Consider the following 23,922-nt stretch of genomic DNA (forward strand, 5'->3'; position numbering starts at 1 on the left):
GTTTAAGTACCGCATAACATCGTTGCTCTCCAGTCTCCAGAGTATCAAACCCTGCCAAAGTCACAGAGGAACCTGGGCAGAGGGCCTCGACCTGGTCGGCAGTTGCAGCTAAGTCCATATCCCCTTGCGGGGTTCACTGGTGAATACCGCTGTTGGCTTAGACCCCGCGCCTCTGCTTTAGGTTTCAGCCAATCATCTGTGTCCCCGGCAGGTCATCATTCTCCATTCGTCCGTGCATGAGCTCCAGATCTCTCAGCTTCTGATTCCCAGCGCCCTCCACTGGCGCACCCCCAGGTCAGTGCCGGGAACACAGAAAGTCCAGGCCGTGACAGTCCGTCATCACAACCACCGACACCCTTGCACTCTCCTTGGGGATTTGGGATGTCTTTAGAAGGCATACTTGTTTTCTGAGTTCTTTTAGTTGTGTCAGCCTAACTCTCTTAAATGTACTATAGGGCGGGGGGGGGGGGGGGGGAGGAGGAGGACTTTGATCATCATGTGAAGCTGAACCACTAGTCATGAACTTAGGCCATGGCCTTAGCCGTTCCTTGCCACTCCGGGGGAAATTTACCAATATGAAAAACCTAGTTTTTCGTATTCGTATTTTCCCTACGGTTGCATACGACTGTTTAAGTCGTATGCAAACTCGTGTTCCGGAGGGGGATTTACAAAGCAGTCAGATACGACTGCTTTGTAACCCTCCGATGGTGTAATGATTCGTATTAGCGGCCGTATATACGGCTGCTAATACGAATTATTTCTAGCAGTCTGTACGGATCAGTCAGATCCGTGCAGGCTGCAAGGTGTAAAAAAAAAATAGAAAAATAAATAAATAAAAAAAAAAATGGCGTGGGGTCCCCCCCACAACCATAACCAGCACCAGGCTGAAGGAGCCGAGGCCGGTAATTAAAAATCAGGGAACCCGACAAATAGGGGTTCCCCGATTTTTAACAACCAGCCCCAGGCTCCAGGTCCGGGGCTGGTTCCCAAAATACGGGGGACAAAATGACTAGGGGTCCCCCGTATTTCAAGAACCAGTCCCAGGCACAACCAGCCGGCAGGGTAATGCCACAGCCGGGGGGAGACTTTTTATACAAGTCCCCCCGGCCAAAGCATTAACCCTACCGACCAGTCAGCCTGGCCAGGGGCCCTGGGGGAGTGGGGACCCCCCCAATAAAGGGGTCCCCCCCTTCCAGGACTTACCTGACCAGGCTGAAGCCTGGTACTGTCCTCGATGCCCCTGGGCGGTGGGCATCGAGCTGATAAATGGTGTAAAAATAAGGTTAAACTATTGTTTTTTACTGTGGCACTACAAGTGCCAGCAAGCCTCCCCAGCAAGCTGGGACTTGGAGAACCACAAGTCCCAGCCTGCTGGGCATTAAAGGGCCCGCTGGCACTTGTAGTTCTACAGTTAAAAAAATAATGCACAAAACACACTGACACACTTTTAAAATAAAACTTTATTACATACAAAGCCCACACATACTAATACTTACCTATCTTCTTTCCATAGGTCGCCCTGATGTCCTGTGTCGGCGTCTTCTGGTCCTGTGTCGTCTTCTTCCTCCATGTCGACCGTCGCTGTCGCCGTCCGGATCCGACGAAATCCATTTGGGAAGCTGTGGAAGGAAACCATACTCACCTGTCCCAGCGCGACGTAGTCCAGGTAAGTGTCTTGGCAAAAAAACAAACCGACAGCCCGAAACCAAGCGGACACGGAGACGCACGGTGTTTGTTTACATCGTGCGGCTCCGCCTCCCGAATGCCGCTATTGGCCGCCTTGCGGCCTAGCGGCTCCTGATTGGCCGCTAGGCCGCAAGGCGGCCAATAGCGGCATTCGGGAGGCGGAGACGCACGATGTACACACAGTACCGTGCGTCTCCGTGTCCGCTTGGTTTCGGGCTGTCGGTTTGTTTTTTTGCCAAGACACTTACCTGGACTACGTCGCGCTGGGACAGGTGAGTATGGTTTCCTTCCACAGCTTCCCAAATGGATTTCGTCGGATCCGGACGGCGACAGCGACGGTCGACATGGAGGAAGAAGACGACACAGGACCAGAAGACGCCGACACAGGACATCAGGGCGACCTATGGAAAGAAGATAGGTAAGTATTAGTATGTGTGGGCTTTGTATGTAATAAAGTTTTATTTTAAAAGTGTGTCAGTGTGTTTTGTGCACTATTTTTTTAACTGTAGAACTACAAGTGCCAGCGGGCCCTTTAATGCCCAGCAGGCTGGGACTTGTGGTTCTCCAAGTCCCAGCTTGCTGGCACTTGTAGTGCCACAGTAAAAAACAATAGTTTAACCTTATTTTTACACCGCCCAGGGGCATCGAGGACAGTACCAGGCTTCAGCCTGGTCAGGTAAGTCCTGGAGGGGGGGGACCCCTTTATTGGGGGGGTCCCCACTCCCCCAGGGCCCCTGGCCAGGCTGACTGGTCGGTAGGGTTAATGCTTTGGCCGGGGGGACTTGTATAAAAAGTCTCCCCCCGGCTGTGGCATTACCCTGCCGGCTGGTTGTGCCTGGGACTGGTTCTTGAAATACGGGGGACCCCTAGTCATTTTGTCCCCCGTATTTTGGGAACCAGCCCCGGACCTGGAGCCTGGGGCTGGTTGTTAAAAATCGGGGAACCCCTATTTGTCGGGTTCCCTGATTTTTAATTACCGGCCCCGGCTCCTTCAGCCTGGTGCTGGTTATGGTTGTGGGGGGGGACCCCACGCCGTTTTTTTTTTTATTTATTTATTTTTCTATTTTTTACACTGAAGCCTGCACGGATCTGACTGATCCGTGCAGGCTAAAACGCAAATAGAACAGGAAAATGGTGTTCTATTTTCCTGTCGTATTTGCGTGGGTGTTTCACACCACTCAGCAGCCGTATTGTCAGTACGGCTGCTTAGTAAATCAGAAACCACCATTCTTTTGAATGGTGATTTCTGTCGTATCCTATCGATGGTGTAGACATTCGTATTTGTAAATACAAATACGAATGTTCCATCTTTAGGACTACGAATTGTTGTATTTTTGGGATTGTAAATCCCAAAAATACAAATTCGTAAAAAAAAGGTGTATTTCTGCCTACAAATACACCTTTTTTCTACGAATCCATTTTGGTAAATGTCCCCCTCCGTGTCTTAAATGGCATATTGGCAAGTTTACGTTTCTCTTCCAACGATTTACATTTACTTTTTCGAATCCTTTCACCAAACTTTGGTTTCGATTTTACATGCCCTCTGCTTTCACACTGGGCATCTGCCTTGGCAGATGGCATTGATGGCATTTCATTGTCTATGTCATGACTAGTGGCAGCAGCTTCAGAACTATGAGGAAGTGGATCTTCATCTTTCACTATTTTTTTATCCTCCATATTTTGGACTTCCATTATTTTTGTGGAGTTATGTCACAGGACAGCACCACTGGAGTGCAATGATATACATCAGTAGGTATGCACCAGCAGGCAGGTATTACTGATACGGCAGTACTAGGCACCAGACAGGTAGATTCGGCAGTACTAGGCACCAGACAGGTAGATACGGCAGTACTAGGCACAAGACAGGTAGATATGGCAGTACTAGGCAGTGGGCACCAGATGGTAGATACAGCAGTACTAGGCACCAGACAGGAAGATACGGCAATACTAGGCACAAGGCAGGTAGATACGGCAGTACTAGGCACCAGAAGACCGGTGGATGGTGGGCGTGTACTGTAACCCTGGCTGGGTGGGGGGAGGTGATGTCAAGGGGGTGGTGGTGTGTATAACACTGGTCTTTTCCCTAGGGGAGGTGCGTTTGTGTATAACGCTGGGCGGGTAACGTTATACACACAGGGGATGAGTGACAGATCTGGCTAAATATATAAGAGATGTATATTATACATGCATATGCATATCACCCATGTTTGTTCACATTACCTGGTAACATTACATTGGTGGCCAGGCTGGCACAGTGTGGCTGGGCAGCTGGCAGGCGGCAGGGCAGCAGGTCGGGTAGGAGGAGTGTCAGGCAGAAGATCGGGCAGATGGCAGGCGGTAGGGCAGCGGCGCTAAGGTCAGGCAGTAGGAGTTTTGTATTTCTGAATTAATTTTGGATTGACTAACCATGTACAGGTGTAACCAATTAATGGGGCAGATGTATTAAGCCTTAAAAATAGATAAATGCAAGGGTGATAAGGAGAGATAAACGTCCAGCCAATCAGCTCCTTAGTGACTTTTTTCAAACACAGCCTGTAACATGGCAGTTAGCAGGTGATTGGCTGGGCTTTTATCTCTCCTTATCACACTTGCATTTATCTCTTGTTAAATCTTAATACATCTGCCCCATTGTTATTAGTAAGGGTGTAAAGGGTGTCACCCCATGACCTTTGAGAAAGCTGTTACCAGTGAAACGCATCATTGGGACTACAAGTCACAGCATCATCCACACCCTTGAATTCACTGATCGAACCAGCCTTGGCGGACCGGATTTCCAGCTCTCATTCTCAGGCCCGCAAGCAGCAGTTTTCATCCACGCCTATTGCCAATTGGGAATATCTTTCCACCTACAGTACCTGCTAAGAACTCTGAGCCCTGCATCCATTAAGGCGGATGCTAACTATATTACCCTGAGACGGTCCATATTATTCCAGACCTCTATAGGAATGGACATTGCTGTGGTTTTTTTACTATTAGTTATTTGTGCATGCTAGAAATGTTCATGTTTTATTTTATTATTTTATTAATTTCACTATCTTAATTATTATCTTTACGAGCATTAAGTATTATGTAATTATTATCTTTACGAGCATTAAGTATTATGTAAATTCAATCCAATCATTTTAGAGGATATTTGAGCGCTGCTATTGTTTTTATTGTACATTTTGGTCTTCCTAGGTTTTTCTAAACCTAAGGCTTTAAGCAGCTGCTTAGACTGGTAAGACAGCTTATGTCCTTTGCGCCCCCATCCTCATTGCACACTCCTAATGGAAGGTGTGATTTCTTTCTTTACTACAGCATATACTAAAGGTTGAATGGCAGAACCAGCTACCCACAACAGTTAATGAGGCACTCATGTCTTCCTGGCAGACATACACATTTATTAAATATGTATGTTTTCTATAGACCATTTTCCATACATAGGAGGTAATTCTGGTTGGCTCGCTAAGCAGCGTTATTTGGTTGCTTAGCGAGCCTTGTAAAGCCACCTGCTGGGTGTGTGAATGCTCCCCCCCACCCCACCCCCGCTGCACGGTGAATGTACCTGCCACACTGTGAATAGATGTCTTGCATAATTATCTATTTGCAGGTTAGTGTGCGGGCCCGAAATCATTGGATGGTCGCCGACCATCCAATGATTTCTTCAGTGCTTGTAAATCTAAGTCAGTCTTTGCTGGAGTCCTGCTCCGAGAACTGGGCGGGCAACTGATGTCCGGTGATGTCAGCTGCCTGTCACCGAAACGGGTACCCACACCCGTTTGCATGGGGACGCCCATGATATACAAAAATTATTATTATTAATATACAAATTAAACTACAGCAAACATCAAATGCCACACTGACAAAATAGTCAGTGGTATTTTTTCCAGTTGTACTTTCTGCTGAATTTGCAGGCAAATTCAGAAGTGCGAATGATAAGGTACCCAACGCTGGGTGCACCCAGGAAAATGCTGGACGTCCTCACTGAACGGGGCGGCCACCTGCCTTCCGGGCAGGCGGCTGACATCACTGCATGCAATCTGCCTGCCCAGGCCTCGGATCAAGGCGATACTAATCTGTCACCAGAGAGTGACTTAGATTTGCGAGTGCTACAGAAATCAAATGATTTTGAGCACTCGCGCAAGGCTGCTAAAGCAGCGTGCATTTGGAACTACTGTAGATGTAATGCAATCTAGTTAAAAAAATACATACATTTTGTGCTTTGCGATGCGTGGGAGCATATATCTCCTGGGAAAAGGGATCGCTCTGTGTATAGGCACCTATAGTAAATGAGCCGACCACCATACAACTCATGGCCATATACTGCAGAGTTGTATTGATGGTGTACTCATTCATACAAGCAAATTCGGATGACTGTATATTTGCAGATGGTGGCATGCTTGTTGTGCTGTGTGTCCTGGCAGCGACTCTTCCACACTGCAAGAGCAGCGGCGAAGGACAAGCTAACAAAATTGACCTGCCTGCACGCGTGATGGATGTCTGTGACGAGTGACCGGTGGCAGTGGCGTAACTACAAATTTTGCACCCCCCTGCAAAAAAAATCCTGGTGCCCCCCCCCCCCTTCACTAACTTTTCCCACTGCCGCCTTTAATGATACCCCGTATGTCTTTATAAAGTCAGTGTCACCTCTACAGGAGCATGCTTCAGCTCCTAGTCTCCGCAGCAGCCCCAGTACCAGGCCAGCGTCTACAGTAAAAATACCTACAGCTCCTCAGCAGCCACAGTGCCTCCCCCGGCGTCTGCCAGTAATCACCGGTGCTGCTGCAGCAGCAGCAGTACAGAACTAGCAGTGCCACACGCATTGGGACCATTTTACCTTTGCCATGGTATCATTGTCAGCAGCGCCGGTGATTACTAGTAGACTGGGTGCTGGGTCTGCTGAAGCTGCTGCTGAAGTCTTCATCTCCATCCGAGTCGCATCCCACCCGCCGCTTTAGAGACCCTGTGCGGCCCAGCGTGCACCTGGTGGAAGGGGTGGGAGGCGGTTAGCGGCGTGCACCCGGTGATAGGGGGAGCGGCAAGCGGCATGCACCCGGTATCAGCAGACAGTGCTTTCACATCGTGGTGTGTGATGCCTAGTAGTCCGCTCTGTGGGAAGCGGCTGCTGCTGCTGCTGTTGTGTGTGCTGTACAGTGGCACGCAGTCTGCTGCAGCTCACACAGGATTCTTGGCTCCAAGAGAGCGCCATGACCCTGTGCCCCAGTGGCGCGCCCCCCCCCGGAGAACGCTTGGGCTGCGGACCCCTAGTTACACCACTGACCAGTGGGTACGCTCCAATATGATTCAGAAGGCCCAAAATTAATTGTATTGAACATAAAAATTGTACAGTGTGTATGCACCGTAACACCTTTCCCTCTCCCACTTCTCTCGCTCTCTCATTCTCTCTTATGCTGTGTACACACGGCTGCAATTATGCATGAAATCGCTGGCAAAATGGTCGCTCAGCGACCATATTGCCAGTGATTTAATGTGCAGCCAGCGATAAATGGCTGGGAGCGCGCTCCCGCTGCCAGCCCTTCATGGTCGCTGGTCGCAGGAGCTTGCTCCTCCGATTCTGCCTAAAAATTGCAGGTCGCTGGTGCACAAAGCACTGTGCACCAGCGACCAGCGACACTAGCCTCCTGCACCAGCCGGGACCCACCCACCCGCCTTGTCAGTCACCGCCCACCCGCCTTGTCACGGAGCCAGCCCCTGCTTCTTGCTCCGTTCTCTTCCCGCGCACACAGCAGCAGCTCCCCCCATTGTGTCAGCACACTAGTACTGCACAGCCGCACTATCCAGTAAGTGCATAGGCTGTAGTAGAGGCCATTGGTGTCGGGCAACATGATTATGTTCATGCTGCCCATCGATGGTGATTTGCACCATCAGTGGGCAGCATGAGCATTACCATGCTGCCCCACACCAATAGTATGTGGGCTCAATATAAATGAAGGGGGCATTGGTGTCGGGCAGCATGATTATGTTCATGCTGCCCATTGATGGTGATTTGCACCATCGGTGGGCAGCATGAGCATTACCATGCTGCCCCACACCAATAGTATGTGGGCTCAATATAAATGAAGGGGGCATTGGTGTCGGAGTGGCAGGGGCCGCACGGCCGTCTTGTGCCCCCACACCCCTGGCAGGAGCGGGGCACTAGCTAGATTATCCTGCCCCTACAAAGATGACCCCTGCTACATCTGTATATACACCATATACACTTTTATTCCCTTCCAGAAGGACTTCCCACAACCCATGTCAATCATAAATGAATTTAAATAGAGGGTAAAAAAAATCTAGTTAAAATTGCTAGCAATTTTCAGGGAAAATTGCTGGTCCCTCTGAAAAACTGGACACTGAGCAATATATTGCTGAGAAATATATTGCTGAGATATATTGCAAGTACACTGAGCAATATATTACTCAGCAATATATTGCAAGCAATATATTGCTAGCAATATATCTCCCCCGTGTGTACACAGCATTATTCCATGAAATCTTCTCTTTACCCTCTCCCCAATCCATATATCTCTTTCTCGCTTCTCTCTCACCCTCTCTGTCTGCTCCCCAACTCCCTCGTTGTCTCTCACTCCCCTAACTCTCTCACTTTTTGTCACGGCACCCCTAGGCCAAAAGTTTCCTGTTGAGAAATTTAAAAAAATATTTGCACCTAGTGCTTGTCAACCTTTTGTTGTTAATCTAAACATTGTCAGTGAGCCAATCCACACCTGGATGTGACTTGATATATTGATATTTTTTTTAATGAAATTGCTAGAGATGTGTGAGGTAGTTAAGCAGATGCATGCTGCTGGCAGCTTGATTTTTCTGCCTTCAATTTCCCGGCTATTATATTGGGAGATTGAGGGGTATATTTACTAAAGTGTGTGTTTTATTGAAGTGGATTCTAGATATTAACTTCTAAAATGTGCTAGATAAATGTAAAATCTAATTGGTTGCTATGGGCAACATCTCCACATCTATAAAACCTTTACTTTAGTAAAAGTGTGCAGCTCATTACATTCTGCCAATAAGTTGCTATCATTCTCAATATTATGTGCTTTGTCCAGCAGGGGGAGTTCTAACAAAGTATTGTATTTCTGTATCATTCACTAGAAACAAAACTGTACAGCAAATGTGCAGAATACAATCACACCCATATCTCCTGGATTGGCCTAGGCTAGGATGCAGTTGATGTTGCACTGATGTTACAAATAATTGTATGTCTGTGTTACTAATAAGGATTCTTTTGTGTGCCTGCTGTGTGGCCCAAGAATGCATCTACTGCTGCCTGCTTTTCTTGTCATTGTTTTGGGCACCCCTTCCTCCCCAGCCTCACTCTCTCATCAGGACCACAGTGGATATGATGGGGCTAGAGATGCTTTGACAGAAATTACAATCCAGTACCAGGTGAGAAGCATGTAGAACACTAAGCTATGTTGTTATAGCTATAAGGAAATGTTGACTGTATTATTTTATACATATGTACTGTATTTGTGCTGACTCGGCTTGAAGACCTCTGATTGCAAAATATCATACATCTATTTCATTAGTGATGTCTATGAACTGGGAAAACTCATATCCTATAAGACATTTATAGTAGACTGGCAAACCCGCTTGAAGCAAATGCTTCGAAAGCTAGTCTGCTACCTAGTGATTACCCTTGTGTTTGTGCATGCGTGAGACAGAGGGGGAGATTCTCTATAGCTTACCGCCGCGGTCCCGGGTCCTCAATGGCGCCGTAGTCTGGGGTAGATTTATTATATTATGCCGCTATAACACTCCCTGCTTCGCCTCATTAGCGAGGCGAAGCAGAAGGGGACACTGATAAGATCTACTAAGATCTTGCCACGAAGCGGGGGAGCGCTAACTCCCCCGTCCGGCGATGTCCCCTCCAGCTGACAGCACGTCAGTTAACATTGACGCGCTGTCTTCTTCTCCCGGCCGGCTGGACTGCGCATGTGCGGGATCGTGCTACTCACGCGAGATCCCAGCGCAGCTCAGTGCCAGCAGCAGGGACAGCGCTGTCCCTGCCGTAGGTATAGGGCATCGCCGCCTGCAGCTGTCGAAGTCGATAGCTGCAGGCGGCGGAACGGTCTGCGATGCTGACCATTCATAAATCAGGCAGGAGGCAGGGGCGCAGCACGAAATATCGTAGCTGCGCTATGCCTCCTGCCCCACACCGCCGCCGATAAAGTGCCCGGCCAGCAGGTGTGATAGATCAGGGGAAGCGCTATCCCCTGCCTTAAGGCACGGGGATTGCGCATATTCCCCTGATCACCAGATAATAAATCTTAGCGCCGCTATAATAAATCTACCCCCATATTCTCTCTGCCCCGCAGCGGTATTTCCCACAGCTTATTTATTCGCCTCCTCACACTGGTGAAGAGGTACTTTAGGGCTGCTGAATATTGTGCAATCCTGGAACTGTGTCATTTCTTTTATTTGTTATCCTCTATGAGGCATTTCTTATATAGGTTTATTAAAGTTTTATTTCTTTATTTTTAAGTTTTGTACTAATTGTTTGCTCAGGTCTTTTTTTGAATCTTTGGGGAACAATGTGCCTCATGAGGTTTGAGGTATTTTTTATTTTATGAACCCATAATTAAATATATATATATATATATATATATATATACCCATGGGGTGGGATGACACTCACTTAAAAAGTTCCTTAATGCTGGGGTGCACACTCAAAATAGTCCTCCATGTGGAGTATATTTAGTATATACGTGGGTACAGGTAAGGTCACTCGCCAGACTGAAATTTTTAAATCATTGCTTTATTTCATCATTTTCATACGCTGCCAATACTCTGGTCAACGTTTCGACCCGAATTAGGGCCTTTATCAAGACTTGTTTTGACAGCCATCATAAATACATCGAACAAGTGCACACCTTGCGGTGTGGAGAGAGTAGCAACACGGCGTTGGCATGTGCAACAGATCTTGTTGCTTCTCTCTCCACACCACAAGGTGTGCACTTGTTCGATGTATTTATGATGGCTGTCAAAACAAGTCTTGATAAAGGCCGTAATTCGGGTCGAAACGTTGACCAGAGTATTGACAGCGTAAGAAAATGATGAAATAAAGCAATGATTTAAAAATTTCAGTCTGGCAAGTGACCTTACCTGTACCCACATCTATATCTATATCTAGTCAGGACGATAACCAGCCCTGGCAGACAGACGCACATACTTAAATCACTGTGCTAGGCAGCGTCCGCTCAGCACACAGCGGGCGCATGCGCACTAGACACCGAAGCCAGGGATCGCGGAGGGGTCAGTTACCGCAAACAGATTGCGGTAGCTGAATAGGTAGAGAATATGGAGAAGTGAGGAAGTCTAACGGCGCGCAAATGTGCCGAAAAACACACAGTAAATAAACAGATTTGCCACGAATATAAGAGAATCTCCCCCAGAAAGAGATGTAATTTCACTTCAGAGACACAGAAATGAACACCACACACACACACACACATGGAGCGCCTCTCACTCAGCTCCGTGGCGTGCCAGAACGCATCTGCTGACGAGCCAGTGCTCCATCTGACTGGGACGCGTGAGCGTCCCACACACCAGGCGGGCTGGTACGCAAACCGTGCCCTTCTCCGTTTCAGGGAGATGGGCAGGGTTAGGGGGGGAGTGGGTAGGTGGGGGACTGCGGGGAGGCGTCGGGGACCTGGGAGGAGCTCTGGTTAAAGGAGAGGCGCATGCATCTCGGGCGTGCGCATCCTCTGGCCCATGGCGAATCCATCACCAGCCCCTCCCTGAATGAGATCCGCTCCATCTGTATATATATCTAAAACAGGGGTGTCAAACTCAAATTCATCGGGGGCCGCATCAGCAGTTTGGTCACCCTCAAAGGGTCGGTTGTATCTGTAGGTCCCCCTGTATAATTATAATGCCATGACACCACAGGCTGCTCCCCCTGTATAATATAAAATGAATGCCATGACACCACAGGCTGCTCCCCCTGTATAATAATAATGCCATGACACCACAGACTGCTCCCCCTGTATAATATAATAAAAGTAATGCCATGACACATAAATGATTATACAGGAGGAGCATCCTGTGGTGTCATGGCATTATTATTATTATACACGGGGACACCTCAGGAAACAGCAGATATATATATTTTTTTTATTGTGAGTGTGATCCTCATCCTCACTTACTGTTTCTCCGTCTGTCCTGCAGCTGCTGCGGCTTCCGGCTTTTCTTCACTGCTTGCTGCGGCCACACTGTCCCCGACTCCCGGTCCAGCTTCCCTGCCTGCTCCTACTTCTCTACAGACGCATGGGCGGGCGGCGTCATCGCCATGACGTCCCCACCCAGTGTCTGTCACTGCCGGGCATCAGAGGGAACAGGCGGCCGGGCCCTCCTCCACGTAGCCGTGGAGGCCGGCGGCCATGTTTCTGTAGCCGCATACATATGTGCCTACAGGAACATGGCCGCCGACAGTGGAGGAACAGGGAAGTCGGCCGCGGATGTGGACGTGGCCCGCTGCACTCCTGTTTTAGACACACTGCCCCTGCGTGATATCTCCTCGCACTGGCCACATGACGAGGTCTGGCGGGCCGGATTTGGCCCGCGGGCCTTGTGTTTGACACCCGTGATCTAAAACATAGAGAGGGGCAGGGGGGCCTGATAGCATGCTTGTCCAGACGCTGAGCCGCCGGTGTCCGGGAGAACTAGCACACATAGACAAAAGAAAAGTGTCTATTTTAAATGGACTGTAGGTGTCAGTGCATCTATATAATTGTTGATATATATATATATATATATATACAAGCAGCGATGGGAATGCACTCCCACACCAAACAACTTGCCCGGTGCCTTTCCTGGATACTCCTGGCGTGGAGTCCCGATACAGGACAGTGCGTGGGTGGCAAATCTCAATTGAAGCGGGTATGTAATCAACGTTTCGAGACTCTTTATTTAATGTCTCGTCATCAGGATATACAAAACAAAATGAAACCACATACATTTATATACATACCCTCACCAGTGATACATTGCGGCTGTGGCGGGAAATCAGGTTTGCGCTGCCCACTGACGTCACACGCATCACCGTAGCCATGAACACAGGTACGGCATCACAGATCTGGGAATACGTCAGGGCGCCGCTCACCACGCACACGCATCGCCATGACAACAGAATAAACAAAGTAAAATAAATATAAAAAACAGTGCAACAAAGTCACATACATCAAAAGGCAATAAAATACAGGAAATACAATGCTACTGCAATGAATACAGCATGAAAAACCTAGAAGCAGTAAGAGACAGTAGAAGTTGTACATACGATGCTCATATTTATAAAAAGCAGTGTAAACCTGGTGCCTCATTCAAGCCACCAGGTGCTAATGTCCCCAATTGCTGAATCCAACTAGCCTCTTTTCTCAGCAATTGTAAGGCACGGTCACCGCCACGTATAGAGACGGGTACATGGTCAATAATAATACATTTTAGGGCTGCCACAGTATGTCTGGCCTGGAGAAAATGGCATGCGACCGGCTGGTCACTACTCCTCTTCTCCAGTGCAGCCTTAATTGCGGAACGCTATCCAGCGAGACGGTCCCGTAAGGTTCTCTCTGTCTTACCAACATAATTTAAAGAACAGGGACAAAATAGCATGTATACTATAAATTTGGTGGTACATGTTAACCGATGTTGTATCAGCAGCTTTTTACCGGAGTGGGGATGAAGAAAATATGGACTCGCAGTCATAGACCGACAAGCGGTGCAGTCTAAGCACTTAAAACAACCAAGTTTAGGTCTGAGGAATTGTACACTGCTAGTAGCACTCAAACCAGTGACATCTGCCTTCACTATGATGTCCCTGACATTCCTGCCTCTGCTGTAACAGTTCATAAGTGTGGTTTCTTGGAGACCCAATGTCTCATCTGATCTAATAAGCGGCCATAATTTTTTGCTAGTAGCACTAATTATGGGGCTAGTGGTGTTATAATGGTTGACCGAAGGGAGTCTACCTTGACTTTTTCTTTTCTATTCTGTTGGAGCAGCTCATCTCTATCCCTACTCATGGCTTTGTCTTTAGCCTGAAGTAATGCTGACAGTTTATAGCCCCTGGATAGAAATTTGGTAATCATTTTATCAATCTCAGACTCTGCCTTAAGGTCCGTACTGCATATCCTCCTTGCCCTTATAAACTGAGAGAAGGGGAGCCCATATTTCATGCTCTTGGGGTGGAAGCTAGATGCGTGTAGCAAGGAGTTGCGATCAGTCACTTTAGTGTAGACACTCGTCGAAATAACACCCTCATTTACTTCAATCAACACATCCAAAAAGTGGACGGATACTGTGTCGACAGTATATGTAAGTTTAATGGGACTCCCACTGGCATTCTGCTTCTCAATCAAAAGGGTTAGAGCCTGCAACGGACCATTCCATATAAGGAATAGGTCATCGATGTATCTCGCATAGAATAACACCATGCGAGAAACATCGATATCAGAAAAAAAGAGATCTTTCTCGATCTCCAGCATAAAAGTAGTAGCATACGATGGGGCGAAATTCGACCCCATCGCACACCCAGAGGTCTGAAGGTAGAACCTTCCATCGTACAGAAAATAATTATGGGTAAGCACCATTTCCAATAACCGCAGAAAAAAATCAGTATCAGGGCCCCTATACGATTGATTGCCAACGACCAGTTTCTTAACTGACACCAGACCCTGGTCGTTGGGTATCACCGTATAGAGGCTAGTCACATCAAGATTGACCAACAGACTGCCAGGGGGGACTAGTTGTACAGTAGATAAACGTTTAAGGAAGGACGTCGTGTCCTGCAAGAAGCCAGGGGTGGAAGAAATGCATGGCTGAAGAAGAGCATCGATATAAGTTGAGACATTCTGGAACAATGAATCCCTGGCGGCTATGATAGGCCGACCAGGTGGAGTGATTAAACTCTTATGGATCTTAGGAAGGGTGTACAGGAGCGGGACAACAGGGGCCTTGGGTAATAGAGCTTTAGCAAGATTTTCACTAATAACTCCCTCCGTCACCGCATCCTGTAACACCCTCCCTAACTCCACCGTAAATATCTTAGTAGGGTCTCTAGGCAACATACGATACACATTAGTGTCTGCCAATTGCCTGGCAATCTCACACTTGTAGTCTTTTAGATCTTGTATAACAATTGCCCCGCCTTTATCTGCGGGGCGAAATACAATATCGGTATAAGAGCCCATGTCATTCAGTGCTTCCAATTCTAACCTTGAGAGGTTATTATGTTGCTCACATTTACTCTTGGGGTGTTTCAATGCCTCTGACACCTCATAGTCAAGGGAGCGATTAAAAGTTTTGATGGTTGCACTATTTGACAGTGGCTCAAACACCGATCGTGGCTGCAAAAGACGCAATTGTTCAGGAATATCAACATTGGTAACATTAGTAATATTCTGCTTTTTATTGACGAACTCCCTCAACTTAAGTTGCCTCGAAAACTTGTACTTCTCCACCTCCCACTCAACAGGTTTTAATGACATAGTCGGTACAAAAGATAAACCACGATTCAAAACGCTCAGTTCAGTGTCCGTGAGCTCTTGACTAGAAAGATTAAATACTAGGTTCTCAGTGGTGGGCGACCTCTCCCTCGCCCTCTTGGATTGACCACCGCGCCGCGTGGCTTTGCGCCAGTGGCAATCCTTGTGCGGACCCCTAAAGGGTCTGAACCTGGGGTTTTACGTATTCCCCTTGTCCCCACACTTTCAGAGTCACTGGTTGTCAGTGGTTCATTAGAGGATTCTCTCCCATCCTCTGATCGATAATTACGTTGTCTCCTATGACCACGAGGGTATTGTCCTTGCTGTCCAGAATTAATGTTCACCCAATGGTAAACGCGGTTTTGATCATAGTCAAGTTTAACACGGTCCATTTTCCTTTTCTTAAATTGGACCAACTCCTTACGATATTGTGCAACTTGGTTGTCCAATTTTTCGAACCAATTGCAGGAAGTATCACCGGACAAAGCATCTTTGTGCTGTACAACAAACGAATCAATCTGTTCTTTCGCAAGGAGCATCTCGCGGTTTGCTTCCTCAATCACAAGTAGCAATAAATCGAAGCTGCATTTATTCACAATTGCAATCCATTTACGGCAGAAGGCCACATTGAAGCGGCCGATTGTGGGTGCATTCTTCACCCTGAATCCCCTTGGGATCTGCTTGCTTTTATAATAGTCACTGAGAGTGATTCCGTGGTATCGGTAATCTACCTCTCGCTGTTTTAATTTCAGTAAGTCTCTATACAGGTGTTGCACAGGACATACATCAAGGTCCTCTTGCAATTGTTGTTTAAACAGAATGTTATCAGCCTGTGATTCAGAAAATGACTTCAAACTGCCCATAGTCTGCAGTGCCAAATTCACACTGTCGACACCATCACCAATCGTGTACTTGCCATGTCGGCTCCTTGCTCCATCACACCACCGTAATGAGCACTGGAAAGAGATCCTGTATAACAGCGTCAATGGGTGCAGTAATCCCAGCCGGAGAGATCCGCTCAGTCAATCTGGCCAAAATACAAGCAGCGATGGGAATGCACTCCTCTCACCAAACAACTTGCCCGGTGCCTTCCCTGGATACTCCTGGCGTGGAGTCCCGATACAGGACAGTGCGTGGGCGGCACTCGGAAATAAGAAATCTCAATTGAAGCTGGTATGTAATCAACGTTTCGAGACTCTTTATTTAATGTCTCGTCATCAGGATATACAAAACAAAATGAAACCACATACATTTATATACATACCCTCACCAGTAGGGATGCCAATCCCGGGGCATTTTTTCAATCCCGGGTTCCGGGATTGAAAAATGCTCAATCCCGGGATTCCCGGGATCCCGGGATTGGCATCCAAACCAAAAAGCCCATTATTAGCATTGGACCCACCCCGGCCGACCCGCACATCTACTTACATAAGGGAGCGGGCGGGCGGCCGGGAGTGGTTTTGGAGGTGCACGGTGCCTCCCGACAAGTGCACCTCAATCGAAGACAGCAGGCAGGTGGGCGGAGGCAGGCTGGCGAGCAGGCGGGCGGCGGAGAAGAGGCGGGCAGGCGGAGGCAGGTCGGCGGGTAGGCGGGCGGTCACTGGTGACGTGTGGCCTGCGCAGCGTGACCTCTACTGTCACGCTACGCAGGCCGCACGCCGGGTCAGTTTACCGAGTGCTCAGACGCTGCCCGGCATTAGACTGCGCATGCGCAGTCTAATCCCGAAATCCCAGGATTGGAATCCCGGACTTTTTTAGGCCAAATCCCGGGATCCCGCCGATCCCGATCCCGGGATTGGCCACACTACTCACCAGTGATACATTGCGGCTGTGGCGGGAAATCAGGTTTGCACTGCCCACTGACGTCACACGCATCACTGTAGCCATGACCACAGGTACGGCATCACGGATCTGGGAATACGTCAGGGCGCCGCTCACCACGCACACGCATCGCCATGACAACAGAATAAACAAAGTAAAATAAATATAAAAAACAGTGCAACAAAGTCACATACATCAAAGGACTGTATGTGTATGTATGTAGGTGACTTTGTTGCACTGTTTTTTATATTTATTTTACTTTGTTTACTTTTATTCTATTCTATATATATATAGCAAAAATACCTACACTGGGTAGAAAAAAAACACTCGCCAATACAAAGCAACCAGTTCAGCTTCTAGTTGCCTTTAACCCCTTCCCTGACAGCAGACATGTCCCTGCATGCCCAGGGGGGGCTGCGATGCCGCCCCCCCGTCGGCGATCGCTGTGATTGGCTGTTCAGTGTGAACAGCCATTCACAGCGTTTTCTGTGTCACCGGCGAATAACGTTCGCCGGTGACACAGGGATCGGAGGTGATTGGTGCTGTAAAGTACAGCACCAATCACCGCGGGGTGTAAGGGTGACACTGGTGTCACCCCACCTCACCCCGCCCGCCCCCAAAGGCCGTGATTGGTTCGTCGGACCGACGAACCAATCACAGCCATGGAGGGGGGTTTAAACTAACGGTGACTGCACTGCAGACGCCATTCCGGTCTGGAATTGCGTGCAGTGCGGTCACCGTGCCTAGCTGCCGCAGTATACTGACCTGAACCTTGCAAAATACTTACCTGATCACTGCCTGGATCTTGCTACTTCTTGTGACTTCCTGTGCTGTGTTGTGCTGCTGCAGTGTCATCGAGTTATAGATAGAGAGATAGAGAGAGAGAGATAGAGAGAGATAGAGAGGGCTAGTGACAGAGAGTGCTATATTTTGTGCTGCTGCAGTGTGATAGAGTTATAGATAGAGAGATAGAGAGAGATAGAGAGAGATAGAGAGAGATAGAGAGATAGTGACAGATTGTGCTATATATTTTTTATATAACTGACTGCTGCCCCCCCTTTTGTGCTGATCAGTATAAATTAACTGATCAGCAACTTTTTGGGGGCGCAGGTTTTTTTTTTATATATATATACCTGTCAGTGCTGCTGCTGCAGTGTCATAGAGTGATAGATAGTGAGAGATAGAGAGATAGAGAGAGATAGTGACAGAGAGTGATAGAGACTGCTATATTTTGTGTCTGCTGCCCCCCTTTTGTGCACCCCCAGCAACTTTTTGGGGGTGCAGGGGTTATTTTTCATATATATAACTGTCAGTGCTGCTGCTGCAGTGTCATAGAGTGATAGATAGTGAGAGATAGAGAGATAGAGATAGTGACAGAGAGTGATAGAGAGTGCTATATTTTGTGTCTGCTGCCCCCGCCTTTTGTGCTGATCACTATATCTGAGGTGATCAGCAACTTTTTGGGGGTGCAGAGGTTTTTTTTTTATATATATATACCTGTCAGTTGCTGCCAGTTGCACTGTCAGTTGCACCAAAGGTTGTGCACCTGCTGCCCCTCACTGGTAATCAGTGTCGCATCAGTGATCACCTTTTTTTTTTTTTGAGGGTGCTGTGGGGTCTTTTTTTAATTTTTTTTTTACACACACTGTGATTTTGTGGGTGTCCTGTGGCCACTGTGCGCTGATCAGTGACGTACATCACTGATCAGCTTTTTCGGCACAGGGTTGATCTATTTTTTTTTTTTTTTTTTATCAAATTCCTGTTGCCTTTGAGCGCTGTTCAGTGACGGACGTTACTGACCAACATCTGTGCTCAATTTTTGGCGCAGGACCTTTTTTTTTTTTTTTTTTTTTTAACCCCTTCAATTTTTTTTTTTTTTTTAACCCCGTCAATTTTTTTTTTTTTTATTGGAATCAAATTCCTGTATAAAGTATTTTTTTTTTTTTCTGCACTACATACACACTACACACTACATACCCCCCTGGTTGAAATAAAGTTTGTACCCCCCCTACACTATACACGTGTTGAAACATTTCACTACCAGAAACACAAAAATAAAAATGGCATCCCAAATGTCATCCCAAATGTCATCCCAGTCATCCAGAAGAATGTATTCAGCGGAGGAGGCATATGCCATGCTTGCCTCTGACTCTGACACAGCCAGTGAGGCAAGCGGGGAATTTGAAGGATTCATCTTAAGCTCCTCTTCCTCCTCTAGTGATGAGGGACCCCCTCAAAGACGCCCCCGTAGAGCAGCTGAGACCCCCCCCCAATAATTGATCTCGTATGGACCCCACCACCAGACAATTTTGAGCCCCAGGTTCCTGAGTTTTTGGCCATCCCAGGAATCCAATTTGATTCCACAGGTCTCAGAGAAATTGACTTTTTCAAATTATTTTTCTCTGATGATTTTATAAATTTAATGGTGGACCAAACTAATTTATATGCCCAGCAGTTTATTGCTCAAAACCCCACGTCATCATTTGCTAGGTGGACCCCTGTAGATGCAGTAGAGATGATGACGTTTTGGGGTCTGGTGTTTCATATGGGCATAGTAAAAAAGCCAGAAATTAGGCAATATTGGAGTACAGATGTTCTGTACAGCACCCCACTTTACCGTATGGCCATGACCCGGACTCGTTTTGAGTTAATCCTTAAATTTTTGCATTACACCGATAATGCACAGTGCCCACCCAGAGATGATCCCACCTTTGACCGACTATTCAAAGTCAGGCCGGTCATTGATCACTTCAGTGCCAAATTTGAAGAGATGTACATCCCAGATAAATTCATTTGCATAGACGAGTCCCTTATACATTTTAAAGGAAGGGTTAAATTCCGCCAGTACCTTCCCAGTAAGAGGGCAAGGTATGGCATAAAAATGTATAAGCTGTGTGAAAGCACCTCAGGGTACACCCACAGGTTTAGGGTATATGAAGGGAAGGATTCAAGAATTGAACCGCCAGAATGCCCCCCCTCCCTCGTAGGTGTTAGTGGAAAAATTGTCTGGGATTTAGTGCACCCCTTCCTGGATAAAGGTTATCACCTCTATGTGGATAACTTTTACACCAGCATCCCCCTGTTTAAGGCCCTTGGTTCAAGAGGTACAGCAGCTTGCGGTACTGTGCGCAAGAACCAAAGAGGCCTCCCAAAAACGCACATTGCCCAAGTAATGAGAAGGGGTGAAAGCAGGGGAATATGCACCGAAAATATGTTGTTGGTCAAATATAAGGACAAGAGGGATGTCCTTATACTGACAACAATTCACGGAGACAGTACCACCTCCGTCCCTGTACGAGGTACCAGTACCCACACCTCAAAACCTAATTGTATCCTGGATTACAATAGGTACATGGGCGGAGTGGATCTTTCAGATCAGGTACTGAAGCCGTACAGTCCCCTGCGGAAAACAAAAATCTGGTACAAGAAGCTGGCCGTGTATATCATCCAGATGGCACTGTATAACGCTTATGTGCTATTCCGTTCTACCAGCCAAAGGGGGACATTTATGCACTTTCAAGAGGAAGTCATAAAGGGCCTAATATTTGGGAACCAGCAGGCAGAGGGCCCCAGTACTTCTAGTACTGGCCCCCGTATTGTACCAGGGCAGCATTTTCCTGATGAAATCCCCTCCACTGGAAAAAAGGGCAGGACACAAAAAAGGTGCAAAGTTTGCTATAAAAAGGGAATAAGAAAGCAAACTATTTTCCAGTGTGACACTTGCCCCGACAAACCCGGCCTTTGTATAAAGGAGTGTTTTAAAATATACCACACATCTATGGATTATTAGGTTCATCATTTCACCGTGCTTCGGGGGTCTTGCTAATGCCACATAGCACCCACCATTCATTCCACCAGAATCTGAGCCGCAAAATCAAAAAATCACTCCTTCCCTTCTGAGTCCTGCCATGCACCCAACTGGTATTTTTTGGTCACATGTGAGGCATTGCCGTACTCGGGAGAAATTGGGGCACAGATTTTGGGGTGCTTTTTCTCCTTCATACCTTGTGAAAATGACAAATTTGGAGCCAGAACTGCATTTTTGTGTAAAAAAATGTAATTTTTCATTTTCACTGCCCAGTTGTATCAAAATTGGTGAAACCCCTGGGGGTTTGAAATGTACACTATACCCCTAGATGAATTCCCTGAGGGGTGTAGTTTGCAAAATGGGGTCACTTGTGGGGGGGTTCCACTGTATTGGTGCTTCGGGGGTCTTGCTAATGCGACATAGCACCCACCAAAATTCCACCAGAATCTGAGCTGCAAAATCCAAATATCACTCCTTCCCTTCTGAGTCCTGCCATTTTTTGGTCACACATGAAGCATTGCCGTACTCGGGAGAAATTGGGGCACAGATTTTGGGGTGCTTTTTCTCCTTCATACCTTGTGAAAATGACAAATTTGGAGCCAGAACTGCATTTTTGTGCAAAAAAATGTAATTTTTCATTTTCACTGCCCAGTTGTATCAAAATTGGTGAAACCCCTGGGGGTTTGAAATGTACACTATACCCCTAGATGAATTCCCTGAGGGGTGTAGTTTGCAAAATGGGGTCACTTGTGGGGGGGTTCCACTGTATTGGTGCTTTGGGGGTCTTGTTAATGCGACATAGCACCCACCAAAATTCCACCAGAATCTGTGCTGCAAAATCCAAATATCACTCCTTCCCTTCTGAGTCCTGCCATGCACCCAACTGGTATTTTTTGGTCACATGTGCGGCATTGCCGTACTCGGGAGAAATTGGGGCACAGATTTTGGGGTGCTTTGTCTCCTTCATTCCTTGTGAAAATGAAAAATTTTGAGCCAGAACTGCATTTTTGTGTAAAAAATGTAATTTTTCATTTGCACAGCCCAGTTGTATCAAAATTGGTGAAACCCCTGGGGGTTTGAAATGTACACTATACCCCTAGATGAATTCCCTGAGGGGTGTAGTTTGCAAAATGGGGTCACTTGTGGGGGGGTTCCACTGTATTGGTGCTTTGGGGGTCTTGTTAATGCGACATAGCACCCACCAAAATTCCACCAGAATCTGTGCTGCAAAATCCAAATATCACTCCTTCCCTTCTGAGTCCTGCCATGCACCCAACTGGTATTTTTTGGTCACATGTGAGGCATTGCCATACTCGGGAGAAATTGGGGCACAGATTTTGGGGTGCTTTGTCTCCTTCATTCCTTGTGAAAATGAAAAATTTTGAGCCAGAACTGCATTTTTGTGTAAAAAATGTAATTTTTCATTTGCACAGCCCAGTTGTATCAAAATTGGTGAAACCCCTGGGGGTTTGAAATGTACACTATACCCCTAGATGAATTCCCTGAGGGGTGTAGTTTGCAAAATGGGGTCACTTGTGGGGGGGTTCCACTGTATTGGTGCTTCGGGGGTCTTGCTAATGCGACATAGCACCCACCAACATTCCACCAGAATCTGAGCTGCAAAATCCAAAAATCACTCCTTCCCTTCTGAGTCCTACCATGCACCCAACTGGTATTTTTTGGTCACATTTGAGGCATTGCCGTACTCGGGAGAAATTGGGGCACAGATTTTGGGGTGCTTTGTCTCCTTCATACCTTGTGAAAATGACAAATTTGGAGCCAGAACTGCATTTTTGTGTAAAAAAATGTAATTTTTCATTTTCACTGCCCAGTTGTATCAAAATTGGTGAAACCCCTGGGGGTTTGAAATGTACACTATACCCCTAGATGAATTCCCTGAGGGGTGTAGTTTGCAAAATGGGGTCACTTGTGGGGGGGTTCCACTGTATTGGTGCTTTGGGGGTCTTGTTAATGCGACATAGCACCCACCAAAATTCCACCAGAATCTGTGCTGCAAAATCCAAATATCACTCCTTCCCTTCTGAGTCCTGCCATGCACCCAACTGGTATTTTTTGGTCACATGTGAGGCATTGCCATACTCGGGAGAAATTGGGGCACAGATTTTGGGGTGCTTTTTCTCCTTCATACCTTGTGAAAATGACAAATTTGGAGCCAGAACTGCATTTTTGTGTAAAAAAATGTAATTTTTCATTTTCACTGCCCAGTTGTATCAAAATTGGTGAAACCCCTGGGGGTTTGAAATGTACACTATACCCCTAGATGAATTCCCTGAGGGGTGTAGTTTGCAAAATGGGGTCACTTGTGGGGGGGTTCCACTGTATTGGTGCTTCGGGGGTCTTGCTAATGCGACATAGCACCCACCAAAATTCCACCAGAATCTGAGCTGCAAAATCCAAATATCACTCCTTCCCTTCTGAGTCCTGCCATTTTTTGGTCACACATGAAGCATTGCCGTACTCGGGAGAAATTGGGGCACAGATTTTGGGGTGCTTTTTCTCCTTCATACCTTGTGAAAATGACAAATTTGGAGCCAGAACTGCATTTTTGTGCAAAAAAATGTAATTTTTCATTTTCACTGCCCAGTTGTATCAAAATTGGTGAAACCCCTGGGGGTTTGAAATGTACACTATACCCCTAGATGAATTCCCTGAGGGGTGTAGTTTGCAAAATGGGGTCACTTGTGGGGGGGTTCCACTGTATTGGTGCTTTGGGGGTCTTGTTAATGCGACATAGCACCCACCAAAATTCCACCAGAATCTGTGCTGCAAAATCCAAATATCACTCCTTCCCTTCTGAGTCCTGCCATGCACCCAACTGGTATTTTTTGGTCACATGTGCGGCATTGCCGTACTCGGGAGAAATTGGGGCACAGATTTTGGGGTGCTTTGTCTCCTTCATTCCTTGTGAAAATGAAAAATTTTGAGCCAGAACTGCATTTTTGTGTAAAAAATGTAATTTTTCATTTGCACAGCCCAGTTGTATCAAAATTGGTGAAACCCCTGGGGGTTTGAAATGTACACTATACCCCTAGATGAATTCCCTGAGGGGTGTAGTTTGCAAAATGGGGTCACTTGTGGGGGGGTTCCACTGTATTGGTGCTTTGG

General features: G+C 47.0%; 1 protein-coding gene across 1 annotated transcript in view; it reads left to right on the top strand.

Annotated features, from left to right (window-relative positions):
- Positions 1-8,787: 8,787 nt before the first annotated feature.
- Positions 8,788-23,922, top strand: part of LOC146042618 (dickkopf-related protein 3-like) — a 72,065-nt gene continuing 56,930 nt past the window's right edge. The window contains exon 1 of the mRNA XM_083162700.1: positions 8,788-9,072. Coding sequence (XP_083018826.1) covers positions 8,938-9,072 — 135 coding nt within the window. The 5' untranslated portion in view covers positions 8,788-8,937. The remainder of the gene's footprint in view (positions 9,073-23,922) is intronic.

Source organism: Crinia signifera, chromosome 19 (genome assembly GCF_055691185.1).
Source record: "Crinia signifera chromosome 19, ASM5569118v1, whole genome shotgun sequence".
NCBI classification, from domain to species: Eukaryota; Metazoa; Chordata; class Amphibia; order Anura; family Myobatrachidae; genus Crinia; species Crinia signifera.